The following is a 14,263-nucleotide window of genomic DNA, read 5'->3' as shown; positions in this document are numbered from 1 at the left end:
AAGGAGGGGCGGAGAAGGACCCAGAGAGCTCCTTCCTGTCTTGGCTGGTGGAGCAGAAGGCAGAAAACCGCCTGGCAGGGCTGGAGACGATGAGCCAGAGACTCAAGAGAGTAAAGTAGCCTGCATTTCACGTGTGCAGCGCAGGAGCGGCACTGTGGGGAAAATAATTTAAGCCACACACAGCAGGGTAGGACTGGAAAACTTGCACGCAGGGCTGATGAGTATGTGCGAGAAGAGGAAAAGCCCCTGTCTTTGTGCAAACCGAAGGGAGCCTGCTTTGGCACCTGAGTAAGTTGGCTACAGTTTCCCCCCTCCCATCATAAAGCTTAATCAGCTTTAAAGCTCCAGCTTTCCCCAATAGAGGGCAGCAGAGTCCTTTTCCTGGCCGGCAACTCCCGGGCGCGGAATGATGACGTTACGCAAGGCCCGGCTGCCTTCCCTCCACGTGGGCGCCGCTGGGAAGGAAGAGCCGAAGCCTCAGACCCGGTGGCGCTCCAGGACCAGGTGAGCGGCAGGGCTTGGTGCTCCGGTGGGAGCCGCCAGGATTTGGCCCAGGGGAGGAGAAGTGGTGGGTCCTGGGTTTTAGGGGGCCAAGGAGAAGGGACAAGAAACCCAGGGGAGGGAAATGGGCGGGCAGGAAACCTTTGAGCCCCAAAGTTTTGGGGTGTGGGGACGAGGATGAAGACCCAGCCTCTGGGGAGAGGATGATGTATGGGCTCAGAGGGACAGGCAGGAGGTGGTCTGATCCTGGTTGGGGGCAGACCTTGAGGGATTTGCCCTGTGATGGTGCTGGTCTTGGAGATTGAGAACAAAAAAAAAGAAGGGTGTTTGCAACTCGGAGGCATACGAGTCTCCTCCCCATGTCACCTGAGCAACAACCCTCTGAGGTGGGACAGTTTGACTGTGAACAACTGGGCAAGGGCCCCTTCATGGCAGAGGCAGGATTTGAATCCAAGCCCTTTCGGGCTAGGGTTGGGTCCAGCCCCTATACTTTCCCTAGAGGGGCGGTGGGTGGTTTCAAGGTTTGGGCAGCCTGGTTGCAGACAGGATTTCTTGTATGTTGTTGAAAAGGGGCTGGAGTTTCTGATCCGTCTGGCTGTTTATGTATATTCGAAGCCACCTTGTGATTGCAATTCACCCACCGGAGTGGGCTTATATCTGATGGAGATGAGTTCATAAAAAAAGAATTTTTTTTTCATCTTTACGATGTCATGAGACTCAAAAGAGTCAGGATAAGCATTGCGGTTCAGGCTTTGGTTTACGACTTGGAAGGCAAAGGTTCTAGTCCTCACTGAGTCATAAAAAGCCCTTTTCCCCCCTTAAGATCAGGATCGGAGGGCGAGACTTTCCCACTTTCCCCCTAAATGTTGAGAAGAAAGGAGAGGTCTAGCAGAGATGGAAGCTGTTCCCCAGCGGTTGGTGAGAGAGCGTATGTCATTAATTTTTTTTTCCCCAACAGGTCCCAGTGCGAAACAACATATATATTTTTTTAAAATGAAGGCGGACATTGAGCGGCTCCTGATCCAGTTCAAAGATGAAGCTGGGGAAATCTTGGGCTCGCCCTTTGACGTCCCCATTGACATCACACCCGACAAGCTTCAGCTGGTCTGCAACGCCCTCTTGGCGAAGGTACCGGGGGGGGGGATGATGACCACCTCCTGCCAGAGGTTAAAATGAGAGGCGACTGGTCTCCTGCACCCGGCCAGCTGTAACCAATACAAAGGTTTATGGGCTGGGCAGAAAAATGACATATCAGTCCTAGTTCGGTGGTTAGAGCTGAGCTACAGAGTCACTCCATTGATAGTTTTATTTGGAATTTATTCTATTTATTTCATATACTGCCCGATTTGTGCTGGTGCACTTTTCTAGATGGTTTGCAAGCAAAGTAAAACCAGAATAATGAAGAGTAAACACTGAATGACAGCATGCATCGCAATTACAGGAATTAGCAAATAAATTAGCGTCGTGTGGTATGGCCGGAAAGACTCCCGGGGGGGTGGTTTCAATTGTGGATTTGGTCCGGAAAGATGAAGTATTAAAAAAATCGTGCAGAGAAAGGATTGATACCTTCTCAAAATCAGAAATGTCCAGAGTGGGTTTTAAAACTTGTAAAGTTAACACGTGTACACACACGTACACAAACACACCACCCTGGACCTCTTTTCTCTTGAAGGAGGAGCCTCCCCCCTTGGCCTTCTATGTCCAGGACGCCGAAATCGTCACCTCCTTGGAGAAGACCTTGGCCGCCCAGGCGCTGGAGACCGAACGGGTGGTGGACGTCACCTACCAGCCCCAGGCCGTGTTCAGAGTGCGGGCCGTCACGCGTTGCACCAGCTCCCTGGAAGGCCACAGCGAAGCCGTCATCTCGGTCGCCTTCAGTCCTACCGGGAAGTAAGCTTGGTGGGGAGAGACGGTGGAGGCATGGGGGGGGGGAGGAGGAGGAGAGGGTACTGCAGGAAAAGAGGGCTGTCTCCCAGCTGAAGGTAGAGCAAGACCCCCCGTATACGCAGGATTGGTATCCGCTGATTCCATTTTCCATGGTCTGAAAATATTAAAAAAAAAACCCTCTCTCTCTTTCTCTCTCTCTCGCTACCCGTGGGAAACAGAGACCATGTATGTATACAGATTGCTATTAAAATAGTGTTTGCTATAATCCACATCTTTCAGCATCCTCAGGGGGACTCGGAACCAATCCTCCACGGATACAGGGGTCCTGCAGTATCTCGCAGGCATGTTTAATTGTGTAGCTTGAGTGGGAGATTTCCCATTTTTGGAGAATTATTCTGGCCGTTTGCTAGTTTTCCAGGGAAGCCACGGGAACGAAGCCATGGGGGTCCCCCGTTGTGCACTTTCTCAACCAGCTCCTTTGTCGTCTTTTCAGGTACTTGGCCAGCGGCTCGGGCGACACAACCGTACGCTTCTGGGACCTCAGCACGGAGACCCCGCAGTTCACAGCCAAAGGTGGGTCGGGAGAAGCTGAAAGGACCGGCAAGGCCCTGATTCACGTGCAAGCGAAGCACGCCGGAATCTCTGGCTTTGGGATGGGAAGGCTCTCTCTGAAACAGAACCGTAGGAGATCATGACTTTTGCATAATGGCTGCAGTCCAGCATCTTAGCAGTTCAAGCCTGGCCGCCTTGTGCCGTGCCCAGGCTTCGACGCTCCTTCTGGCCTCTCAGGGCAGAATGCAACACCCCAAATCATTCCTCCCCTCTGGTCTCGGGGGCTGACCTCCAAAGAGGGGTCTCTGGCGTCTTTTTCCGGCAAGCAGCCGCCTTTTCCCTGCGCCGTCATGTAATGGACCTTATGGTGTCCGGTTGGGTTTTGCACCTCAGTCCTTAACGGCTTTCATACCTGGTCCCCTTTCTTTCTGCTCCCAGGTCACCGTCACTGGGTGCTCAGCATCGCATGGTCTCCCGATGGCAGGAAGCTGGCGTCCGGCTGCAAAAACGGCCAGGTAAAGGTTGCCACGTCCTGCGGGCTTCTGCACCATCGGCTATTTTTAGGAGTGACTCTCTCTGAGGCACATTCGGACCCCCAAGGGTTCCGCCTTCAGGCAGCTAGAGAGATCCATCCCTTTCACTATTGCCTCGCGGGACCAGAAACCCCGCCAACGTTGCAAGGCTGTCTTGCGTGGTTAGTTTTTCCTATCCCGTTTACACTCCCAACTGTAAATCTAGGAAGTTTCTTGGAGTCGATAAAGTATCGGGTGGGTGGGTGTTCTAAGCCCTCTGCTCTCAGTCTTTGGAGTCGAAAAGGACATGACTCCAAAGGAAAAGCCCGCGAGGAGGGCAAAGGAAAATAAACTCTGTGATGCAAAGCTCAAGAGGGACTCAGAGATGTCTTCCACGAGGCCTTGCATCGCCAGGAACGAAACACGGGACCCTGCCAGCTTGGAGGTTGGCTGGGGTGGCTAACTTTTATTTATTTATTTACTTATTTTTCTAGATATTTCTCTGGGACCCAAACACGGGGAACCAGATCGGACGGGTGCTCGCGGGACACTCCAAATGGGTCACTTCTCTCTGCTGGGAGCCACTGCATTTGTAAGCCGCTTTCCCCAGGATTTTTGCCTCTTCCTGTCCTTTTTGGCTCAAGACGCCCCAGAAGCAAAACTAGCCAACATCGCTCGGTGGCAGTTTAATTTCTGTGAGCATGCCGGGGCCCTGGATTTCTGCGCCAGGAGACAGATAAGCTTATGTTTTATAATTGAAAAGCTTTGTGCAGATACGGGTTTGATGCCGGAGGGGTCTGGATCATGTTTGCGGTGTTTTGATTTCTCTCTTTCTATGGCGGAGTGAGCCACGCATCTGCCTAACTTTTTCTGTTTTGGCTTGTGTTTTTTTTTTTTTTCCCCCCGGTCCTCCACAGGAACCCAGAGTGTCGTTACTTGGCCAGTTCCTCCAAAGACGGCAGCATTCGCACCTGGGACACAGTTGCCGGCCGTTGCGATAAGATCCTGACCGGACACACGCAGTCGGTGACGTGCATCAAGTGGGGTGGCGACGGGTTGCTCTTTTCTTCCTCCCAGGATCGGACCATCAAGGTCTGGCGAGCCCACGATGTAAGTATGGGGAGGAGCAGTGGGGCTGTGGTTTATACCCTTCTTAAGCCAATCAGGTGCCTAGACGGCTACTGTCCAATCATAGCCTGAGAAATTATAGCCACACCCCCTTCTTATTCCCATATAAGGACTCTTGGTTCTAGACAGGCCTAGCTGGTAGAACCTCGAGCTGTGCTTGGCTCCTCCTCCAGTCACGCTTCCCTGCTCCCAGGCTCCTCCCACCCAGCAGACCGAATGCAGTGAGCTCGGAAAGATGGATGGAGCTTGACTGTGAGGATGATTTGGCCCATCTCTTCCCTCCCAGGGGGTCCTGTGTCGCACGCTGCAAGGTCACGCGCACTGGGTGAACACCATGGCACTCAGCACGGACTATGTTCTCCGCACGGGCGCGTTTGAGCCAGCCGAGGCTTCCATCAACCCCCAGGATGTGAGCGGATCCCGTAAGAGCCTCTTGCTCATCCAGCCATCAGTTGGCCATCATCGGTGGCAACCATGGATTCTCACGGCATACAAAATTGAGTGCCTTCTGAGAATCTGTGTTTGTTGGTCAGATCAAGTTTCTAGTCCTCAGGCCTCTTGTCTTTAAAACTTCACTTGCTTAAAATCTCAGATACCACAGAGTCAAGGGTGGGGAAAAATATTTTTTGACAAGGGTCTACTGTTCAAACCTTTTGTTTATGGAACAATTAGAAGTATATTTCCTTAACCCCACAGCAGCCGAGATCAAGCAGAAAGCACTGCAGAGATACAACCAAGTTCGGGTAAGTTGGCGTCCCTGTTCACCCTTTGAACGAGGAATACCCGATCACCTAGGGTGAGTGAGAATCAGATTGCCAGGTGACCAGGCAATGTACCCTCTTGATTTTTCTCCACTTTGAATGATCCTATTTTAAAAGCATATTTTTTTAATCTTGTATTGTTGCATGTCCTCCATTTCTGTTCTACCTTTCCTCTCAACTGGACAGGCAACATCCGGCAGTCTTCGGTCACTAAATGTAAAAATGAGAGGCTGGGTGGGAAAAGATTTATTTTCCTCTCCCCACTCCTCTGCAGGGCCAGGGTCCTGAACGGCTAGTCTCCGGATCCGATGACTTCACTCTCTTCCTGTGGGTGCCGGCGGACGACAAGAAGCCCTTGGGGAGAATGACAGGACATCAGGCTCTTATTAATCAGGTCCTCTTTTCTCCAGACACCCGGATCATCGCTAGCGCTTCCTTCGATAAATCTGTGAAGTTGTGGGATGGAAAAACCGGGAAGTACGTTTCTTAATTAACATTATTCTACTCATTGCAATCATCTCGCTCCCCCAGTTTCTTACAGACACAGAAGTCACGCTGGGTCACAATTCTAAAATGAAACAGTGAATTGTTAAAGCTGCAAACCCTTCAGCTAAGAGCTCTTGCATTTTGTTTTTTTTCGTTTAAAAGCAAGTTCCAAGTCCTCATGACACAGGGACGATGCAAAAGCTGTGAACGGGACATCCTTCATGGATTATGATTCTCGGTTTTGGGGCATCTCCGGGGGGGTGGCGGGAAACATTTTCACCATCCACACTCTAGATCTCGAATTTTTCCTGCAGGTACCTCGCTTCCCTGCGTGGCCACGTTTCCGCGGTGTACCAAATCGCGTGGTCAGCCGACAGCCGCCTGCTGGTCAGCGGGAGCAGCGACAGTACCCTCAAAGTGTGGGATGTCAAGACCCAGAAGCTGGCCGTCGACCTGCCTGGCCACGCCGACGAGGTAAGGGGGCGACTGGCAGCCCGGTCGGGCTCGGGGCTCCTTCCCCCCCAGGTACGTTCCAGCGGCCCCACCCTCTCATCTTCTGGTTCTCGATGCGTCTTCGACTTAGAAGCCTTCAACCACTTCGGAGAAAATGAAGCTGTGCCCTGGCACTCTGGCGGTGGCTTTCCAGGGACTCGGAAAGAGAGAGAGTGACACCTTTTTCGTCTCCTGGCCCGTTCTTTTTTTTAGGGGACTTTCCCCTCCCTCACCTGTGCCCTGCGGTCTGCTCACCTGTCTAGCAAGCCGGTATTGAGAAACCTTGTGATGGTATGGGGGGGCGTGATCCTTTTCCTCTGCCCACAGACCCCGGCGCCTCTCCCTAAGCTAGGGAACAGGGACCGCCCCCTCCTCAATTTCCTTGGGGCTGCGACCGAAGCGTTATTGGCGCTTCTCTAGCCAGCAGCTCTGTGACTGTTGAAAACCTGCCCTTTCTGATTCATTTTGGGGTACAGGACGGGCCCCGCCAGGCGTTCAGAGTCGGTCACATCCCTCACGGCCTCCCTTCCGCCTCTGTTCCCAGGTGTTTGCTGTGGACTGGAGCCCGGACGGGCAACGGGTAGCGAGCGGAGGCAAAGATAAATGCCTCCGGATGTAAGTATTATGGGGTGTGTGTGTGTGTGTGAGAGAGAGGAGGGTAGCTATTTTGCTTGGGATACTGGAGTAAAATATCTGTTAATGGAAAGGGGGGGGTCTGGATGTTCAGTCTTTCCTCTGGATGGCGTGTATGAAAAAGGGAGAGCTATGGAACGCCGTTGTTTAGGGGTTTGTCCCAGAACTTTGCAAAGTTCTTTTCCTAGATGACCGCTCCCTTAAACTGGCCCTGGCGTCGGTGGATTTGGAAAACTGTCTTTAATGAAAGATAACGAAAATAACTTTCCCAAGCGCTGGTTTGAACCACAAAAGAGTGGGATTTGACCATGTTGTTGTTGTTGTTGTTGTTAATCACAAAAGAGTGGCCTTTGAGCAAGGGGCAAAATCTGAGAAAGCAAATGCAACAGGAGAGTAAAACCAAGGAGGACACCGCTGGGGGGCTGTCCAGAAAAGATGGAATGGGACTCGAGTTCAAAGGCCGCCCCCCTCAATCAAAGATCTTCCTTTGTGTTCCTGGGATTAGCTCCCAGCTACCTTGCAGGGTTGTACCGATGGCATGCAGCCTATGTTAGGTAGGCTCTCCGGAGGAGGATAAAGATGCTCATTTCCCTCCCCCCCCTTTTTATTTTTTATTATTTTTTTGTTTTGCTTAAACAGATGGAGGCGATAGCGGGCAAGGAAGGACTGTTGACACGAAACTGTTCTGTCCCGTGATGCTCTCTCGTGACGCAGAGAGTGGTCTTCCTGCCATCCGTTTTAGGAAGGAAGGTTCTACATTGCCTATCTGGATCAAGGAGCAATATATACCTCGGTGTTTGTCACTTCCTGGGATTTCAACCTGCACCCTTTTCTCCCCATCTTGGGTGACAGAACCAGAAAAATTGGAGGGTCAGAATCAATCCGTGGCCCTGACCCCTCTGAATGCAACGGCCTCCTGGCATTGTTCCTGAGCAAAAGTGGTTTGGAGGTAGACTGCCTTGGACTTGAGAGGTTCTATTGAGGCCTAATAGATCCATCTACCTTCCGTCAGTTTGCAGTCTCTTTTTAAGGTGGTGGCCTTTGCTGCGCCGGCCGGCCACCGACTTGGAAATTAATCTCCGCATTCTTCACATTTATCCCAAAAGTACATCAACTTTGAACTGGTGTATTGTCAAGTTTGGACACTTAATAGAAGAGGGAGACGAAAATGGCCATTCTGTTAGTAATTTACCATTCTTGGGTTTATGCCATTTATGTCCGGACTCTTTGGAGATAATCAAATGTCCCAAAATACAGCTATCTCTGTTGTATCAGTAGAAAATTACTTAAAAAATTTATCCACATGGCACTTTTCTTTTCTAAACTTCAATATGGTAATAGTGCTTTTTAAGAAAAGTTTCAGTGGCCCCATAACTCAATAAATCCTTACACCTGTTTGTGACCTTGACGTGGCTTGACGGCAAAACCTCGGGAGAAAACAAGTTTCTCATCCCTCTTTTATTCTATCACTCATCTCCAACATATCTTTTGCCTTTTACAACCACGAAACGTTTTAGCCCTTTCCCCCCCCCGGGGAGGAGGGATGGGGAATCAGGAAGCACCTACGAATATATACCCCAAGAAGTTGGGTCCATTTAATTTTCAGTGGAGAACTAAAGGTTCATTCAAGATCGCTGCCCGCTCCCTCCCTCTGGGTTTGCCCTTTGAAATGGTTTTATGCGCTTGGACAGTTCAGGATGCGAGGTTTGTTTTTTAAAATCCCCCCTGGCAGTTTTCGTAACCTAAATAGCGCTGTGCCGGTTGTCCCTCGGTGACACTTTTTCCCTGACTTCACCCGGGTTGGAGGGGGTTTATTTTTTGGGGTGCTGCTTTTTCCTTCCCTAATGGTCCCAGACGGGCGAGCATCAGAATCAGGAGCCCCGTTGTTCTAAGCTAATTAATCAACCGCCACTCGAGTTGATTGATCTCCTTAAACGCTGCCTGAGCTGTCTTTTTCCCCTGCGAGTCAGTGATGGGATCTCAGTGGGGAGAATGGATCTCCGGGGAAACGTCCTGCCGTGATCCTCCCTGGCTGGCTAGATTTTGTCTCCTTAAAGGCTCATTTTTTTCCAAAATTGTCACCTCGACGTGCAGGAAAAAGGTGCCTCCGTTGGACCCACACGAGGCCATTTTTCATAGCTGGGCGCTCTGATGGCACTCCAGCTAAACATTGCCGTAGCTGCAACCTGAGATGCAGATTGGAAGTTTTAAGATATTTACAAAAAGGGGTTTGGTTTTACTTAGGGAAAGCTTCTAAGGAGGCACAACGGATTCTTAAAAGGATGCAAGGAAACCGCAGTTTACTCCCTGTGTCTTGTAGTTGTTTGTGTCATCCCACTGAGCAACATCAATAACTAGCCGTTAAGCCTGGCTTCCTTTCTCCAGCATGCTAGCTTTTTTTAAAAATTAAGCCACTTTTTGCTCCTTTGCATGCAAACTTTGAAGCAGGACATTTCCTCCTGGTTTGGTAATGTCTGTGCCAGTTCAAGACCGAAGGGCCGAGGTTTTTCTTCGGAGACCGGATGTCAACCTCTACCGGCTGGCACTCTAACCGCTACTTAACACTGCCTCCCCCCCCCAGCCACTTTTCTTTTACAGTACATTGCTTTTCCTATTACATTTGTACTTATTAGATGGAGGGTGGAGATGAGGAGTGTGGGAATGTACATTTTAATCTTTGCCCGTCACGTATGAGCCATTAAATAAATGAATAAGCCCGGTTGCTAGGTGCAGCATGCAATTCCATTCACATCAAGCCCAGTCATCGGAAGAGGGGAAATGGCGAAAGTGGAGGGAAAACCAAGCAGAGAATGGGATAAAAACAATGGAAAAGGGAGTCATAGAAGTACGAAATATTTTGCTCCTTTCCTGGGTTACCTGCTGGCTGTCTCCCTCACTATAGATTTGGGGGTAATAAGACGGCCAGAGCTGGAGGGGATAGTAAGTTCATGGGCTGAGCCTCATGGGATTTGTAGTCCTGAGGATATCAACTTGACCCGCGCTGGAACATCGCCCATCAAAGCAACTAAGAATCCTTGAATTGTGTACTGAAAGATTGAATGGGGACCGAGCTGACGCTGGGCAACTGCAGTTCCTATCAGCCTTGTACTGTAATTGTAGTCCGACAGCATCTGGAGGCCGCGGTATGTTTCTGGGTTGGAAACTGCAAGGTTCAGCTGAACATCTATCCCAGACCAAGGTCCAAACTGTGGACAGAAGCCCTCGTTCTGTGACCTTTTCAATACTAAGGATGCATTCGTTTATTTTAAATTAAAGAGCCAAGTGAGTTGAAGCTGATAAACCTTTAACGAGCCAGACACCAATGTGCAAGCTTTTGAGATATACAGGTCCTTTCATCAGGGCAGATATTACAGACATTTGAATATAGCTCGAACAAAAAAGGAGCGAAGTGCTTTGCCCCCCCCAAAGAGTTTTGGACTACAACTCCCACAATCCCCTTCCTTTGGTCCTGCTGGCTGTGACCGATGGGAGTTGAAATTCCAAACCTCAGCAAATCCAAAAAAACCTCAGCCCCATGTTTAAAGTACCCCTTTTCAAATTCAGTTTGTTTTTTTAGTGTTTCAGTTAAGATGGGTTTTAATGATAACTTGCTTTTAATCATTCAGCTGTATTTTAATTAGGGTATAGTTTAGTTGTTTCTTAATATTTAACTTATTATGTTTATAAATCTGTTTTTAATATCGTGAGCTGCCTTGGGTCCTCTTATTGTGTGAAAGGCGGCCTATATATATAAAAGAAACAAATACTGTAAAATAAAATGTTTATGAGCTTGGCATAAGAGCATGAGCTGATGAAGAAGTTGGCAACCAGCCCTCACTGAGGTCTACCCCCTTAAAAACCTGTTCATTCTTATTGGACCCCAGAAGCCAGCAAATATGTACAAAAGTGTGCATCTATTGATTTTATTTGTGGGCTTGTGCTTTCATTTACATATATATTTACATATTCATTGACCACAAACAAGATGGCGCCCAAAGGCTTGGTCACTTTCCCCCTCAGGTCGAGTTTCCCGCCCGCGCGAACTCTTTTTTTTTTTCCTTTGCCCTCCGCCTTCTCTCCGGCCCCTCCTCCCCGCCGCCCTCCCAGCGGAAGGAGACGCGCTCCCAGCGCGTGAGCGATGCGTCCTATAAAAGGAGCTGCGCGGTGCGGAGGCTTCGGCATTCGCAGCCGGACGTCAGCGGAGAAGGAGCTGGGTCTGGGAACCTTAAGCAGCTGAAGGCCGGCGGGGGCAGCCGAGGCCTCCGAAGACAAGAGGACTCCTTATTTCCCCCCTCCTTTCCCCCCCCCCCACCCTTCCCCACTTCCTTCGCCCTGAAATATCGCTCCCTTGGAGGCACCTACCAGCTGCGATTGGGCCTTCATTTCGCTGTTAACCTCTTTTAAACGGTTGTCTTAGCTAGGCATTTTTGGGGTGGGGGCCGCTCGGGCGACCCCACAAGCGAATGAGGAAGGGGGTGAGGATGTAAAACGGCCATAGGGAGCGACCCCTGAAGGGGTGGGTGTCGAACACCTCCCCATTCCCTATTACTCCTTATTATTGATCTCTCCCCTCCCCTGTAATGTCCTCCTAGAAAGCTCTTTATGTTTCCCCCTTTGAAAAGGCTTTTAACCCCGCATTTATTCCTTATTCCCACGTGATATCCCCACTGTCTTTCCACTCAGGGATATTGCTTTCCCTCCCTCTTTGTAGACATTTTCCATCTTTGTAGATATTTTCCATTTCTCATCCTGTATAGGGAATCGTCGTTTTCGAGGTTTCAAGCCCCCCCCACCGTTTTATTTAGGGAGATTATTCCTCCCCACCTGCCAGCCTCCATCACTTTTAAGTAATCATTGAACATTCACCAAAATCCCATTGAAGGGACACCGTCTTTTTTTTATATCCCAATTTTAAAGGTTTTTGACACTGCATCTTCCATCCAGCTGCCTTGGTTTTATTGACAGCCCCCCTCCCAAAAATCTGTCCACCTGCCTTAGATCAGCCTCCTTTTGTCTTTGATACTGAACCCCAGACCCCCTTCTCCCCCCTCCCGAATCCCTTTTTTCTGGCTAAAAGGTGCTATAACCCCCCCACCTCGACACACCGGAGAGCCTTAAGAAACAAAAGCTACCCTTGCTTAGTAACCACTTGCATCAAAAACCCCATTCCCCTGTCTTCTTACCCCCCCCCACTGCTGAAAGGGACCTTGAACCGTCATCTGTGCCTTTTGTGCCTATTTAAAAAAAGGCTTGCCTCCCTCCCCCCAAACCCCACCTGCAGCCTGTCATCCTTTCTTCCCCATGCCCGAGAAATCCCATTGCCTCTGGGAAGCTGGACCTGCTAGCCAGTATCCCCCCACCCCTTTTGCCTGGGGGGAGGCAGCCAGCTTGCCCCTCTCCACCCAATATGTGGGCAGCTGCCCACTTTCTTTGGGGTCGATGGACGGAGCCCTCCTTTCTGCCCCCTGCTTTTCCCCATCATTTTTGCTGATGTGAGTTCAGTGTAGCTGGCTGGGGCTGCCCCTCACCCGGTCCCCCCATTCCTCTCCCTTTGATCCTTTCCCCCCCTCCTCAAAAAAGAAAAACCCTTTGGGCTTCATGCCCCCTTGAAGAGAATGGAGGTGGTGGGCGATTTTGAATACAGTAAGAAGGACCTCATAGGACATGGTGCTTTTGCTGTGGTCTTCAAAGGGCGCCACCGCAAGGTAAACATGATGGGGGGTGGTGGTAGGAGCTGGTCTTCCTCGCCTAGAGCGGGTGCCGTGTGTTGTGTCTGTGTGTTTGCATGCCAGAACAGCGGAGACCTGTGATAAGTGAAAGACTAGCCATTTTCTCCTTTCCTCTTTGAAATCGCTTTGCAACCAAGCTTGTTTTGCTTCACAAACAACACGAGGCCCTTTAGAAATTTCCACCCTTACTCTCTCGTGCAGCCGCCAAGGGACTTGTGACACTTTTGGAAACTTTGATGGTTTTGTTTGGGAGAAACCACGCGGACGCAGAAACACCGGCCAAGGGAACTGTGGACGTCCACCAGGTGCCACAAGTCTCTTGGTGGACTAAGAGTCCTGTGGCAGCCGAGAAGGCTAACCCATTGGATGGCTTCCAGGGAGGTGGTTAGGCTTAAAAGACAGGGCTCCAAAAACTGACCCAGATGCGTGTGTTCTCTCAAAAATGCAGTGGCATAATTTGTTGTGAATGCTGGACGTAAGCTGTGAAAACTGTTCCAGACTAAAATGGGTTAGGGCTTGAGGTCCCAGGAGGTCATTTTATCATGGCAGTGGGCACAGTTCGTCGCTTTAAAGATTCAGGTGTCGAAGGAGTGGGTATCTTTAATGAAAAACTGAGGGTTTTAAAAGAGCTCTTTGTTGTTATTCCAACAGATTCTACCTTTTGGTGTCTGTACCTGTATCTCTGCGAATCGCCGTGGTTACGTGGATGGCTGTTTCACAAACATCCACATTATTCCGCCAGAGAAGTGGTTCTCTTGTTCTCCTTCCTTAATTGCCCCCTCTTCTTCCTTCTTGGTTTTTTACGCCTTGTTGCCTGTTCAGTCATCCTTGTTTTGAAAGCAATGTGCATTTCTAGCAAAAAGCCCCTGCCTGCTTTTTGCTTCTCGCTCCTTTCTTTCTTTTCCCTGCTGCTTCCCCTCTGTTTTTTTTTGGGGGGGAAGGAAAGTGTCAAACGGTGGCTGTGTTGTTTGATTCAGAAAGTTTTGCTCCTGTTTATTTTTCTGTTTCGTAACGGAGCCGTGGAGATGGTGATGATGTCACCGTGTTGTTGTGGATTCTTCCTGCCCTCCTTACCAGCTTATCCATCCACTCCGGGTCCCTTCATTATGTCAATTCATGTTCTATTCCATAGCAATCTAAAGGGTTTGGATAAAACCCCTGTTTCTTTGGGCGGGAGGAATAAAGAACGGTCCTGGTAGGTTCGAAAGAGAGCTGGCTTTTTTCCTCTTCTGCCCTTTTCTTTTGGCTTCCTTGCAGATCTCTGAATGCAGAAGCTGGGTTAGTTTCTCATTTTCTCTTCAGCTACTGTGAATAAAGAGCCTTATTTCAGCCTCCAGACAAGACTTTGGTCAGCTCTCTCCCCCTCCCAAAAAGTACAGATCTGATAGAAAGCTAGTTCTCTTCAGATTGGTTGGGCCACTGCTGCTTCTGACCCGGGCTGCCCTTTTGACATGGGGGTTATTTTGTGTTTTCCTTTTTCTCCTGGCGAGGTTATAAACCTCTGCTCAGAGAGACTTCTGCCACCTTCTGCCGGACTTAGCAGTGGCCTGTCCTTCCGCTCACCCCCAGGATCTGTTCTCTG

At 49.9% G+C, this 14,263-nt stretch overlaps 2 protein-coding genes across 3 annotated transcripts in view; both read left to right on the top strand.

The window, feature by feature from the left end:
• The first annotated feature begins 377 nt into the window (after positions 1-377).
• On the top strand, positions 378-8,349 carry NLE1 (notchless homolog 1). The gene is made up of 13 exons (XM_020809102.3): positions 378-504; positions 1,460-1,629; positions 2,174-2,391; positions 2,882-2,961; positions 3,379-3,455; positions 3,947-4,044; positions 4,370-4,562; positions 4,867-5,002; positions 5,277-5,323; positions 5,616-5,818; positions 6,142-6,301; positions 6,864-6,934; positions 7,592-8,349. Exons 2-13 carry the CDS (start codon positions 1,495-1,497, stop codon positions 7,602-7,604), a joined length of 1,431 nt encoding a protein of 476 aa, XP_020664761.3. The 5' UTR covers positions 378-504; positions 1,460-1,494; the 3' UTR covers positions 7,605-8,349.
• Positions 8,350-12,071: 3,722 nt separating this feature from the next.
• The window catches only part of ULK2 (unc-51 like autophagy activating kinase 2), a 41,816-nt gene continuing 39,624 nt past the window's right edge, over positions 12,072-14,263 (top strand). For both annotated transcript variants that reach the window (XM_020809043.3, XM_020809042.3), the window contains exon 1: positions 12,072-12,657. In XM_020809043.3, the coding sequence (XP_020664702.3) occupies positions 12,568-12,657 (90 nt within the window). In that variant the 5' untranslated portion in view covers positions 12,072-12,567. The remainder of the gene's footprint in view (positions 12,658-14,263) is intronic.

This window comes from Pogona vitticeps, chromosome 7 (assembly GCF_051106095.1).
Source record: "Pogona vitticeps strain Pit_001003342236 chromosome 7, PviZW2.1, whole genome shotgun sequence".
Lineage (NCBI taxonomy): Eukaryota > Metazoa > Chordata > Lepidosauria > Squamata > Agamidae > Pogona > Pogona vitticeps.
This window is presented reverse-complemented; position numbering and strand designations above follow the sequence as displayed.